This window comes from Macrotis lagotis, chromosome 5, assembly GCF_037893015.1.
Source record: "Macrotis lagotis isolate mMagLag1 chromosome 5, bilby.v1.9.chrom.fasta, whole genome shotgun sequence".
Taxonomy (NCBI): Eukaryota; Metazoa; Chordata; class Mammalia; order Peramelemorphia; family Peramelidae; genus Macrotis; species Macrotis lagotis.
In genome coordinates, this window is record NC_133662.1 from 128,867,661 (window position 1) to 128,882,576 (window position 14,916).

At 33.8% G+C, this 14,916-nt stretch overlaps 2 protein-coding genes across 2 annotated transcripts in view; one reads left to right on the plus strand and one right to left on the minus strand.

The window, feature by feature from the left end:
• The window catches only part of LOC141489371 (uncharacterized), a 794,154-nt gene that overhangs the window by 75,578 nt on the left and 703,660 nt on the right, over window positions 1–14,916 (minus strand). The window lies entirely within an intron of this gene.
• Window positions 1–14,916, plus strand: part of CLVS2 (clavesin 2) — a 90,230-nt gene that overhangs the window by 26,839 nt on the left and 48,475 nt on the right. Inside the window, exon 2 of the mRNA XM_074190244.1 lies at window positions 6,355–6,529. Within this exon, the coding sequence (XP_074046345.1) occupies window positions 6,355–6,529 (175 nt within the window). The remainder of the gene's footprint in view (window positions 1–6,354; window positions 6,530–14,916) is intronic.

Genomic DNA, 14,916 nt, shown 5'->3' on the forward strand with positions numbered 1-14,916 from the left:
CCCTTCCTTCCTTTCCTCCATCCCTGTCTCTGTCTCTCTGTGTCTGTTTCTCTGCCTCTCTCTGCCTCTTCTCATCTTCAACTGTTACCACAATGGAATTAACACTGGATATATTAAATACAGGATACTAATCTATAAAATAATCCATGCAATATTTAGATGTATGTCTAAAACAGTGGTAGTAGACAAAAAGCTTTTGGCCAAATCATTTGTAAGGCTCTTCATTTAATACTTTGTTTCATTTTATGTTGAGAAGAAAAAGATAGTTATAAAATTCCTTATGTTTTAATTTTGTACTTCTGGACAAAGACTGACATGGAGACCAGGACAGTATGTAAAATGCAAAATATAAGCAATGAAAATGACAAGTTGATTTGGAAAAGTAGTTTTATTTGGTAGGAAAAATAGAATAGAAGGAAAGAAGAGAGTTGAAATGAGGATCATAAGGTTTTCAGCTGTAGGATCATGCTTTTATAATAGAACTTAGAAGTTATAGGATAAGCCCCTTTGTTATATAGTCAAGGATACTGAGTCCCAGAGAGGTTAAATTCCTAAAGCCATATAGTTAAGTTATTAGTTATAACATTGGAACACAGGTCTTCATGAATTCTAAGTCCAGTATCATGTGTCATAAAAATAATTTTTCAAAAAGCCCTATATTGTTTTTCTTTGAAATTATATTTTTATACCTCAATTTGTTAATATTTTGCTTGAGTATATTAGATACTCATATAGATCTGTAATATCATTGATATGACTGCTCCTTTCAGTCAAACAGATTCACATCATATCAGATTCACATTTTAACAATCTTGCCTTCCTTTTGGATTCTTGTTCATATATTCCAATAAATTAATCACAGGATGCATCCAAAATATTATAATGAAGTTATTGTTGTGTATTTTTCAGTCCTTTCTTCTAACTCTTCTTCATTTTCCCTCATCAAAAATTTGATTAGATCACTCAGAATGGAGTTCTTTTAATCGCATAATACATTTTTTTCCTTCTCATTTCTGTCCTTTATTCTAGAATTCAACCAGAATCTTTTATGTGTAAGGTACAGTCCTAAGAAAGGAAAAATAAAATAGTTCCTGACCTCAAGTAGTTCAACATTCTATTGGAATTCACAGCATGAAAAAAAACATGTAGGTAATACAAAATACAGAGCAATAAAGCAGATGGAAGGTAATCTCAGAGGAGAAAGTACCTGATGGAGATCAGAAAAAGTCTGGCAAAGATGACTTTTGAGCTGAGTCTTGGAGAAAGCCAGGGAAATTAAGAGACAGAGATAGGGAGAGAGACGCATGGGTATAGTTCATGCAAATATTAAATGGGAGCTTTAGTGTTATGTTCAAAAACCAGAAAGGAGGCCATTATATCTAGATTGTAGAATGAATGGAAGGAGATAAACCAGAATCAGAGTAGAAAGATGGGAAGGGGTCAGGATTTGAAGAATTTTAACTGTCAAACAGAGGTGCTTATTTTTGATCCCTTAGACAATAGGGAGCTATTGAAATTTATTGGGTAATAGGTGTATGTGACAGTGTCAGACTTATGTTTTAGGAAAATCATTTTGACAGTGGAGTGGAGGATATATTAGAGTAGAGGGAGACATGAGACAGAGAGACTCATGAGAAGTCTCTTACAATAATCCTGGTGAAAGGTGATGGGGGCCTGAATTACATGTAGACTAAATGAAGAGAAGACTCATAAGAGAGATGTCAATCAAGGTAGGAATGATAGAATTTCAGAACATATTGGATATATGGGTAAGAAAGAGTGAGGTAGTTTTTATTTTAAAATTTACTTAATCATTAATAAAACAAGTATTTCCATAACATATTATAATAAAAAAAGATGACTGGATGTGAAACTGCAGAACTATTATGTATAATTTGCTATTGCTTTTTAACACTATGATAAAGTTATCATGAAATTTTTTTTTCTTTTTTCTTTCTTTGCTCTCCCTCACCCTAGAGAATTACCTAATACATGTGTAAAGGTATTGAGGATGACAAAAAAAATTGCTAGCCCCTGTGCCTAGAAGGATGACAGGATCCCCAACAACAGTATTAAAATTTGGAAAAAAGAATAATTGTTGAAGAAATATACTGAATTTTGTTTTGGTCAGGGCAAGTTGAACTTTGCTCTAACTGGAGAGTAGCCTAATTCTTTACAGATTACTGACTCTGAAGTGACTTTTCTATCAACAATGAGCTATCTTATAGCTGTTAAAAATAATTAATTTAATTATTTGAGTTCTATTCATCATGTCAAGTACCTTCCATTCCTTTCTTAAAATAAATATTCATGTACTTGAAGCAAAAGTGTTCTTTGACCTCTCACATTCTTTATTCCTCATCCATTTCACTTGTTTTAATTTTTGTATTGAATAGGCTGTATATAGAAGTGAATGGAGCACTGGACTTAGAATCAGGAGGGCTCCAGTTCAGTTCTACTTCAAGACCCTTCCTATTTGTGAGAAACTAGATGAGTTCCTTGACTTTTCTGTACCTTAGTTTCTTCTTAATAAAATGAGGGAGCTGGAGTTCCTTCCAATTTTAAAACTTTTATAACAAAAATTACTGAACACGAGAGAGATAGTGATTAGACCTGTGTTTTCTTTGATATATGGAATTACTAAATGCAGAAAATCTTTCTGCTCACCAAGTTCAGAGTTGCTCTAAACACTGAGATGCTAAGGGATTTGCCAAAGGATACATGACTAGTATGGCTGAGGTAGGTCTTCCTGACTCTTAAGGACAATGCTGTCTATTATGCTGCTGCTGTCTCTAAGCAGAGAAGAATTGTATTTAATTTGGAAAGTCTTACTAGTTTCTTTGTGGCAGCTAGATGGCACAGTGGATATATATGTGTATATATGTGGATATGTGATATATATATATATATATATATATATATATATATATATATATATCCATGTCCAGCACTACACACACACACACACACACACACATACACACAGTGCTGGACATGGATTCAGGAAGGTGAGTTCAAATCCAACCTTGGACAGTTATTAGCTGTGTGATCTGGGCAAGTCATCTAATCCTGTTTGCCTCAGTTTTCTCATCTGTAAAATGACCTGGGGAAGGAAATGGCAAATCATTCCAGTATCTTTCTCAAGAAAAACGACAGATAGGATTATGAAGAGTTGGACACAAAGGAAAAAAATGACTAAACAACAGCACTGGGTTCTTTGTAGAATTTATGTCTCATCCTTCATATTTTATGATCACAGACTCTCACGAGCCCTGGAATCTGAGATGAGCAAACGCCCTTTAAAATGACATTTCTTCAGCACAGGATACAACCAATTCCATAACCTCTTTTATTTGCTTTTTCAAAGAAAGACTAACACTCATCTTTTCAGTAACATGCTCCTTCCTTCTGGCTGTTTATTCTGAGAATGTTTGGTTGATGTAAATCATTTCCATTGACAAACAGCAACAGATTTGCAAAATAATTTATATATTAAATCTCATTTAATGAGTGAGTCTATTATTCACTATATGAGAATTTCACAAAAAAAATCTGTGTGTGTGTGTGTGTGTGTGTGTGTATGTATACTCTTTTAGTAGTGAGCGACCCTTAGTGACCCCATTTGGGATTTTCTTGGTAAAGATATTAGAGTGGTTTGCCATTTCCTTCTAGAGATCCTTTTACAGAAGAGGAAACTGAAGCAAACAGGATTAAGTTGTTTGTCCAGAATCACATAGGTAGTAAATGTCTGAGGTTGAATTTAAACTCAGTTCTTCCTGATTTCAGACCTGGATCTCTTTTCACTGCACTATTTAACTGTTTCTTCACCTACAACTAATTTAATGTTTATAGAAAGTATGAGGTTCCTAACTCTCTCTGCTCCCATTTTCTCAACTCTGCCCTCATCATTACAGATGAGAAAGGGGACAACTTTGGTGTTGGTTTTGCATTTGTCTTTATGACATGATCTGCTATACCCAATGAACCAAGTAACCAGCTTACTAGTGATGAATCTCCATTTATAGTTAGACTGTCCTTCAGAAATTAGATTCAGTCTGTTGATAGGACTATACCCAAAGCTTTTCTACTGAAGTAGAACTTGACAGAAATTACATTCAGTCAACAGTCTTGGGGAACTTGGAGTGATAAGACAGGAATCAGTTTAAGAAGTTGTAGAAGCACAGAATACACAATAGAATATGTATTTATAACACCTGTCGGAAAAATCACAACTCCAAAGAAGGACATATTCTGTAAATAAAGTTCATTTTTTATACTTTATTTGCTCAAATTAATTTAAAGAAGCTCTTGTTTTACTAATTTTTAAATTTTGATTTAATTTTTTTCATGTCAGAAATTTAGCAAAGGGATAATGATAATAATCCTAAATAGTTAACTTTTAGATAGCACTTTAAGATTTACGTGTGTGTGTGTGTGTGTGTGTGTAACTCATGCATTATCTCATTTTGATCATCACAAAAATTCTGTGAGGTATAGGTGTTATTATTACCCCAATTATATAGATGAGGAAAGTGAAAAGAAGAGATTTTTAACATTTCTGCCCTTAAATCAATCTAAAAACTAATAAGTTACACAACTAATAAATGCCTGATGCAACATTGGAATTCGGTCTTCCTGACACATAGTTCAGTATGGTATCTGCAATGCTACCTAGTTGTCTCTGGAAAAGAAATTATTTTGTGACATTTTAACTTTCTTAATTTTAATTTTGATTTTTTAAGAATTTTACTGTTTTTTAAAAAGAAATCTTACCTTCTCATATCGTTTATTAATGTAGCTTCAGTTTCATGTTATGAAACAGAATTATAGTCTCTCTTTGTTCTATGTCCAAGGTTCAAATGCATTGTTCTAATAGTATTTAAGGATTCCTAGAGTAGTTTTTACTTACTCCTTGAGAGGAGAAACCAATTCTTACTTCCTGTATAAGTGACATATCCATGATGCTTAATGCTATCTCCTGGCTGTAAAATCAATAGAATCTCACTAGGTTATTTAGAAAAGGGATAGTAGAAACATCTTCAATATTACTATGACGTTTCACTAGTTCTGATGGTAGGTGGTTACTTATGGCTCCCCAGAGGGAAATTAGAAATATAAATAGCAACAAACAAAACTGAACATATTTTCAAGGCCATTGAGGTATCAGTATGAACTGAGATAGAATGACTACTGTGACTGTTCAGGTATAAATTTCTGTAAGGTTATGAGGGAGAAAGGAGGGGCTGACCTTTCACACAAGAGTTCTTAGTTTATAGACTTCATCTCAGTATATCAGTACCCATCAGCTAACTAGCAGGTGTATATAGGGTGTTTTTTCTTTTTAAAGTTCAACATATTCAAATATTAGAAGTAAACCTGGTCTCCACAAATTAGACTATAACATATCACAGGAGGTTGAATTTTGTATCAAAAGTTCAAATTTATTAGACTTTTCTCTTGTTCTTCATTTCCCACCCCCCCCTTCTTTTTTAATTTTTGATGAGAAAGGGAAAAACTCAATTTAGAGAATAAATGTAATGTCAGTAGACAAATTTAACTACAGATTTTTGGGTTTCATATTCCTATCATTTATAGAGGTATGGCTCTTAACCCTGCATGAGGAGATGCTAGAACATGGAGTCAGGAAGCATCTTCTGTGTGCATGATAGGATTCTTTTAGAAGTAATATTCCCAAGCAGCTTTTGATAGTAAAATTGAGAACTACAAAGAAAACTTGGTAACTGGATGGTGGAATAGACAGATTGCTGGACCTGAAGTCCAGAAGAAAGAATCATCTTCCTGAGATCAAATCTGGCCTCAGATACTTAATGATTCTGGACAAGTGATTTAACCCTGTTTGCTTCAGTTTCCTAATTTTTAAAATTAACTGGAGAATGAAATGACAAACCACTCCAGTATCTTTGTGAAAAAATCACCAGATGAGGTCATGAAGCATTGGACATTACTGAAAAGTCATTGAACAGCAACAGAGAAAAATAGCTAAAGATCAATGGTTTGCACAATATATGTAAAATTCTACAATCATAATTAGCTTGTATCATGTGCAAAGCTAGTAATTTGAAGATAATTCATATTTTGCAAAGAAAAGTCCATCAATGCAACCAATTATGACTTTTTTAGATTGTCATACATTTTTTCCATCATATTAAATGTGAAAATGTAATATTTCCCTTGAGAATCTATCCCCTAGAAATATTTTTGTGACTTTTTAAAAGCAAAGATATAAATTTGTTTATGCACTTATAAGAAACATTTCAAAGTATACTGTTCACTTTCTGAGGTTCTATTGTAATAGTGCCTTGACTTAATTAATACCTTTCCTGTTGCCCATAGGTATACCTTAGTGGATATTTTGCGTGCCATACTTCTTTCTTTGGAAGCCATGATTGAAGATCCAGAGCTACAAGTGAATGGATTTGTTCTGATTATAGACTGGAGTAACTTCACCTTCAAGCAGGCCTCTAAACTCACACCAAGCATGCTAAGATTAGCAATAGAGGGCCTTCAGGTAATGATTTATGAAACACACATTCTCCAATAATCACATTTCACTGATTCTGAGCTTAACATCTGTAGTCAAATCTAAGATGGAAGTACAATGTTCTTGTCTAATCCTACAGCTAGATTCTCAGTCTGTGTAATTCAATAATATAATTCTCTGTGGAAATCTTATAGACTTACACAGGCTGAAAATATGAAGCTCAATTTATCATTGAAATGCAGTTACTTCCATGGGAAGGAAGTATGGGGGGAACAAATAATATTTGGAGTTCCTGTGGCAAAGTACCTTAAAAATCTGGACTGCATTTTTCCTTTTATTATAGTAGATGTTATGATTGGTTCTACTTGCATAGAATCAATATGGAGTTCACCAATTCCCATTAACTGGACCATCAAATATGAATTGCTGAGGCAGCTAAATCATAGAATGTTTTAAAAATGAATTCTGTAATTCTCATGATCAAATGAATAACTCTGTGAACATCTTTTTTACACAGATAAAAAGGTACAAATGCAATCATATTTTCAGTCCAGATATTGTTTAAAGCAGTGATTATACAGGTTTAAAGCACTTTTGCATAGCAACTTGACTTATTTTTCTGCCTAACTTGATGTTTGTAAGGCACTTTTGGCTGAATTTTGGCACTTCCCAAATGGATGACTTTAAAGTCAGGTAACTGAGCATTTTATCTTTATGATTCTCAAGCAATTTGATAAAATATTTTCATTGTGTGGAGAATGCTCTCCTCAATGTTTAAGTAGGAATGACTGTTTACCTAGGAGTATGATCAGTTTTGCTTGACTGGGATATTATAAAAATGATGAAATTATTTATTAGGTAATACCCAGAAATTAAAATATCTGGTAAAATCAGATTTTTTTTTTCACTTGCGTCTCTCCTTGTTTTTTAAAAAAAGTTGTTCCATCTTAGTATGCAATTATTTTCTAGTTAAGATAACTCCTTTGAACATTTGTAAAGTATTGTGAATAAGTAGAGTGCTTTATAAATACTTAATAGAAAAGCAACATTTTAGTCATGAAAGTGATTTTGACAATTGTATTCTGCATTTATTCTCTGTATTTTACAGCTTAAATTTATCCATTTGAAAATTGTTTAGCTTCCCAATCTTTACCACTGCAGAAATCAGTTTTTTTAAACTAGCAAGTCTTCTGACACACACACAACCAAAATATGTTAGCTTTTGTTTTTTTTCATATCATATAAGCCAAGAAGAATTCAAATCACTGCTCTGTAGCAATAAAAGATTATGTCTATAGGATATTAAATGGATGTTTAGAGACTTCTGAAAGGGGTCAGCTCTGACACTGGAGTATCTTCTTTGAATAAAATTTACTCTTTGGTTTGATGCCCTGAGTTTGGTGAAATAAATTGATTCTTTTTGCTCCTGAAGTGATTTTTCCAGACTCAAGACTCCTTTTTTGGTTTCCAGTGATTCAGGTTTATAACTTGCCTTAGCCCATCTTTCAATTCTGAGGAGAGAGACAATGGTGTGAAAACTGGGAGAAGGTAATAATTGGAGGTGCTTATATTATTAGAGACTTATCCTTAAATCTGCCCTACCACTACTATCAAAGTGAAAACCTCCTTCAGTCTACATCTTATGGAGTTATATGTGATTCATTATGGAATTACATCAAATGATAAATCACTTATTATTATAATTTGACTTAATTCCTTACCTTTTACATTCAAGGATACCAACAATGTGTCCTTAACTGCAGATAAGAAAGCTTGATTTTTTTCTTAGTTTATTTCCCCAGATAAACTTAAAATCTTTTTTTAAGGAGAGACCCAGCTAGTAGGTTCTGGCTGCCTGTATGATCTCTCACAGAGATGCCACCATATGGCATTTCACAGGTGAAAGGAAATTATCACAAGACAGCCAAACAACAACTGTGATATAATTGGAAGATTGCCAGTTGGGCAAGACCATAGCCATGGGAGGAGCTCATTTAAAGCTGGGTGTATAGGAAAGGAATAGCCTAACCCATGTCTTTGCTCTCAGAGAGGAAGTTGTTTAGTCCCCATTTAGAGACCTACACAGGCTTTCAAACTTGTACTTTTGGAATAACATTGCTATCTGACTTCAATAGATCTTCAGGGTATAGTAAGAGTATACCTAGTGATAATGTGGTGTGATTTACTTTAGTGTTACCCACTTTCCAATTCAGATCTTCTCTAGTTTAGAGTTTGTTCATTTAAATGCAGTTAAACTTTGGGGAATTGACTCTCATGGTAGGCAATGGAGGTGTTGCCTAAATAATCAGAGCTACCAGTAGGCAGAAAAAATTCTATAAGAACTGAGGACTAAAGTTAAGTCAGATTCCTCATGGTGATAAAGTGTTAACTCATTTATCAAATTTCTTCCAGTGCTTCCCCTTCTCTTTGGTTTGCATTATCCTAACCAGGATCTTAGAGCATAAAAGACCCTTAGAGTTTATCTACTTTAATCAGACTTATTTTTATATAACCCTGAAAATTAAATTCCCCATGAGATCTTATTTCTTCAAGGAATTCACATAGATGTGAGCAGTGATCTTGCCCCTGGCTTTGCCCTAACTGCTCACATCTCTCTTCCCTAGCAGAGCAGAAATACTTAATCCTTTCATAAGAATAAGACTCCTTTCTGCTCTGGTTAATGCTATTGGGTGACACACAGAGATCTATTAGAACTTGGGAGGCAGCATGAATAGTATAAGAGAAAGACTGTGATTTAAGGGGTCAGAAAACTTGGATTCAAATGGTACTTACCTTGATTCAAATGGCTTAATCTAGAATATAAACTCTCTTGCCTCTAGTTTCTTCATTGGAAAAATGAAGGGTTAGAAATCACCTCTGAGGCTCTTTTCAGTTCAAAATCTATAAACATATACATAAATTGACTATTTTATGGCTCTGCCTCCCCACTTGATCATCATCTGCTTTGGTGTGGCAGTGAGCCCCTAGTGACATTTGTGCCATTTTAAGCAAATACAGCCATGCTAATCACATTATCATTATACTTGGGATTGAATACAAACAAATAATGTATATGATTAGGTTTGGATTTTAACTCCCCAAAGTCTCTATCCTAATGATCATGAGCTTTCCTAAATTGCTAATGGGTGCTCTTGTTTGCCTATGTATAAGGTCATAAATTCTGCTTATTATAGCTGTTTTGTCAGTGACCAACAGAGGCCCTTTGACCTCTCCCCCCCATTCTCCTACGGGGCCACTGAGCCATGCATCATCCAGTTAATCTGTCAGATCAGCATGGCCCTTGCAGGCCATCTGGATTCCTTTATAACTCCTCTTTATATTTCTCTGCTCTTAACTTACTCTCCTTAGTATCATTAGAAATTTTTATCCTTTTTCTTTCCCTTCTCCCTCAACCTCCCTCCCCACCTCAATGTATAACGATAGGAAAATGAACATTTTAGTTACAAAATAATACAGTGAAATCACAGAAGAAAAAGTATGTAATTTTTCAGTTTGTTTTCCATCTACAATTTGATTAGGTGTTATGGTTTAGCTGATAAAATCCTGGACATGGGGTCAGGACATCCTAGATTATTCTACTCCTGCCTCTGATTTTATCTGGTGCATGACCCTGGTCAAGTCAATCTTTTGTGTCTTAACTTCCTTTTTTTTTTTTTGTAAAATAGGCATAATAACATACATGGTTTTTGTTACAATTAAATGAGATATTATCTCTAAAACATCTTATGTTATTAGACATGGATTTACTAAAAATGTCTTTAGGTAGTAAATTAAGAGATCTCTAAATTAGCTTCAGAATCATAATTATCATCAATAAAACCATACTATGACTATTGGATGGCTTTTGTACTGGGTTGGGGGGAAAGGGCTAGATTATTATGGAAAATTCATTAAAGAATTGAAACAGTAGTCAAGAAGAAGTGCCAATAAGATGGAAAGGAGGTATTATCACTCCAACACTCTTGAACTTCGGGCTGTTCATTTTCTAAATACCATATATATATATATATATATATATATATATATATATATATATATATATGTATATACATACATACATATATATGTTGTAAAGGTATAATTATGTAATTAGAAAATTATCATACTTTACTTTACCAAGAAAGGAATTTAGTATCATCATTATTCTAGCAATTTCTCCCCTCAACACTTCATACATTTGCCATAGGGAACCCCATGAGTAGAAAAGATGAATTTAATTCATGGCCTTAGGGATACAGAAATACAATGACAGGGAAATGAACCTGAATCAATAGCTTGGTATTTACCTCACTGGTATAATACAGAAAGACATTTAATTTCTTATCTGTGACATTTTATTTGTATGTATCATAGACATATTCCTTTTTATATTCTATTTAAAAGTTCAGTGCCATACAATGTGAAACTCTTAATTAAGGCATTCTAGATAACTATGGAATAGAAATAAGGAAATGGCATTTGAGAGCATAATAAAAGACTAGGAAAAGAAACAGAGAGTCTCAAAGTAAATTTTGCCTTCCCAATTTTGCCTGTCTTTATAACCTTCTAATTTTCTAGGGCTAGAAGTTTCTAGGTCTATACTTAGGGTTATGTTTTTCACACCATCCTATATTAATGATTACTAACATAATAACTAGAATTTAGATGATTTAAAAATTTTCAAAGTATTTTTTTTTAATATTTTATCTATTTCCTTAACAACTCTGGGAAAGAGGTGATGTTATTTTCATTTTATACATGAAGGAAGGGAGCAGACAGAGATCAGATGACTTGTCTATGGTCACACAGTTTTGTAAGTATCTAAAACTGGATTGTGACCTCAGTTCTTCCTGACTGCAGGTCCAACGCTCTATCCATTATGAAATCTCGGAATCCAAGTTTTTGACAAAATGAAATCAATGACTGGAATATATTTTGTCATCTTTGCCCCTGAGAATCCTTGGCTGGCTTTGATATTCATTGCTGATACAATTTCCTTTGTGAAGTCTTTCCTTATCCCTCTATTTCTTATTTTCCTCTTTATTCTCAATTCTCAATTACTGCAATTATTCATATACAAATAATATTGCCTCAGTAGAATGTAAGTTTCTTGAAGATGACAGCTATTTATTTTTTTTATTCCCCGTGAGTTTAGAAATCAGCCTTGTATGAAGTAGGTATTTTCTATATCTTTATGTAATTGAGTAAAATGAAATAGGGGACTCCTATATGGGCCTTTTGGTACAATGAGTCACATTTGTTTACTGCAGGTATTAGAAAACTGGCATTGCTAATGTACATAGACACTGACTCACCATGAAATATTATTCTAAGAGCCAAATTTAATGAGATCTCAAATTGCAATCTCTCTGTAGCCTTAAGTCAATAGTTTAATGAAATGCTGCAGACTATTTTACATAGGTATGCATGCATATATTTATATATGTAATATAAATATATCCTTACCCTAACCCTAATCCTTATATGTCAGTGAGGAGTATATTGCTTAGGTCCTTGGGTTCAGATTTGTACTCTGTGGGATAGGATGTACTATCTGTGATAGGGAGTAACCTTCTTAACTTCTTTGAAACTCTCTTTCCTCACTGTAAAATGGATAAAAATAATACCTTATAGTTTTATTATTGTATAATAAAATTAGATTAAAAATAAAAAGTATAATATAGTAATAGCAAAAAACTATGTTTATAAAATACTTTGCAAACCTTAAAACATTATATTATATATCAGGTATTACTCTTAGTTACCATTGGTGTGTTGAAGAGCCATTTTCTTCCCAAAGGTCTCCTTGCTTCAATGAGAATCACAGAATCAATGGGAGAATAATATAATTTAAGACTTGGATTAACCCTGTGTTTTAGTAAGATTATTTTGACAACTGTGAGGAGGATGGACTAGAGAAAGAAGATACTAGAAACAAGGAGACTAGGAAACTAATGCAATAATTCTGAAAAGTAATTAAAGACTAAACTTGGATGGTGCCTGTGTTAAAACAGAGAAGGGGATAATTGTGTGATCATGACACAACTTTTGGGTTGCCCCAGTAGAATGGGATCTGTGTCTGGAACAATTATTCCAGTTAATCCAGAAAGACCATTTTGGTTTTACCAATCAAAAATTAATAACAGTACATTGAAACTGCATGTGGAGTCTGGTTAAAGAATATCAGTATGTTTTGGCACCCTAAAAGATGGGCTTGTTATTTTAACTTATATAATTAGCCCCATGGTTTGAAATGGGGAGCATCAGAGATGTTTGTGGAAAGAACACTGAGCTTTAAGAGAAAGAGAGAAAAAAACAATCCAAAGCACCATTGAGATTTGTGACAGTTGTTTGATTAGGGTAACTATGGGAACAGGAAGCATCTAAGAATGTCAGTATATACAGGATTGTGTTTTCCTTTTATTCACTTGGAGGAGGGGAGAGAAGTTAGTGATAGTGTTGCCAAAAAAAAAAAGAAAAGAAAGAAAATCAAGGGATTGAAGAATTTACATAAACGAATAGAAGAGAATAGAAAGAAGTTCAGATTCAAAAGGTAATGAGCTATAGGTAATAAAGATGTGTGGTTCCATAGAAAAATTCTCTTTTTCTGTCTTTGCCCATGGAAATATTGCTTTTTTTTTCATTTGTGAAATTCAGAATAAAAAAAGAAAGCCATCAGGATATCAAGCAGTTCTAATTATCACATTTAATTATAAACTAAATACTTATAAATGAAAATTTCATTGATAAATTTTTTAAAAGTCAACATAAATTAAGTAAATAGAGCTTTTTTTGATTCTTTATGAAAATCAATCTGTGAAGTTAAGTAGAACATGAAATATTTCTTTGATGCCTAGAAAAGCTATGACTGGATTTTATTTATAGTTGAGTATAAGGTTAAAAATCAAAGTCCAAGCAGATGTCTAATTCTGTTAAGGATTCTGAGTCTTCTCTGAGCTTATCACATCCTTTCTCAGAATCCTTAACAGCCTCAAGTACCTAAATTCAAAACTCAACTATGGATTTTTAAATTTATGACCTTTTCTTATCATCAGCCCATTTAGATATAGTTGTTCATTATTCTCTAATAATTTTCCCACCCCAGTCTCTGTTTTGACTTGCATCACTTTGCATGATTCCCCAAACTCCATCTGCCCCCAAAGTAGTACCCAATATGGAGATGGGGATGGCATTATAACTATTGGCAAAAGATATGATTGGAACAAAACTAGTTCTGGGAATGTAGCAAGTTGAATGACTGTAAACAGGCTATATGCAGGCTTTCTGTCATGCTTCCATCTCCAAGGCCTTAAATCAGCACCAGATACTGTCAGCAGCTCCAATGAATGAACAATGGGACACAGTCATCAGTAAGGAGATTTTGCTTAAGAATAGCTCTTTCCCTTTACAGAAGGACCCAAAACCAAGCTGTTAGATGTGGTCATGCAACACCCTCACTTTCCACTTGACTGGCAGCTAGGTGGTACAGTGGACATAGAACACTGATCCTGGAATCAGGAGGACCTGAATTCAAATCCAGCTTCAGACACTTGATAATTACTAGTTGTGTGACTTTGGGCATGTCACTTAACTCTGCTCACCTTGCATCCAGGACTATCTCTAGTTGTCCTGATTCATATTTGGCTATTGAACCTAGATAGCCCCAGAAGAGAAAGTAAGTCTGGTACCTCACTCAAATCCAATTCACATGCATCTCATGACATCACCTCCTTGATGTCATGATCTTTGAGAACAAAAGACAAACATCATCATCGTAATTAGTATTATTTTTGGAGGCAATCAGTCTCAAATGACTTGCCCAAAATTACACAGCTAAAAGATCTGAGGCTATATTTGAAATCAAATTCTTCTCATTTCAGGGCCAATGTTCAGGGCACTGTGTCACTTAGATGCTCCTTGAGTTGAATTTTAAAGAAAACACGGGATTTTAAGTTATGGAAGTAAGGAAAACATACCTTCCCAGCACTGGAGGATAGGGTAAAAGCAAGGAGGTTGCAGATGGAATGTTATGCATAGTGAACACAGGTTGTGGGAATGAGTGACAAGGTCAGAAAGGTAGGTTGGGTCCAGGTTGTAAATGACTTTCAAAACCACATGTAGAATTTATATTTGGAGTGATCCAAATGACTACAAGGAACCACTGGAGTTTTTGGAGTAGACAAGTAAAGTGGGTAAGCCTAGGAAGCAATGGAAAAATTATAGAACTTTCAGTAAGGAAGCTATGAATTCAAATACTGCCTTAGACACTAGCTATATGACCCTGGGAAAGTTATTTACCTTGTCAACTTCAGTTTCCTCATCAGTAAAATAAGAAGAACAATATTATCTACCTTACTAGGTTGTGATGAGCTTTAAATAAGATAATATTTATCAAGTACTTTTCAAACCTTGAA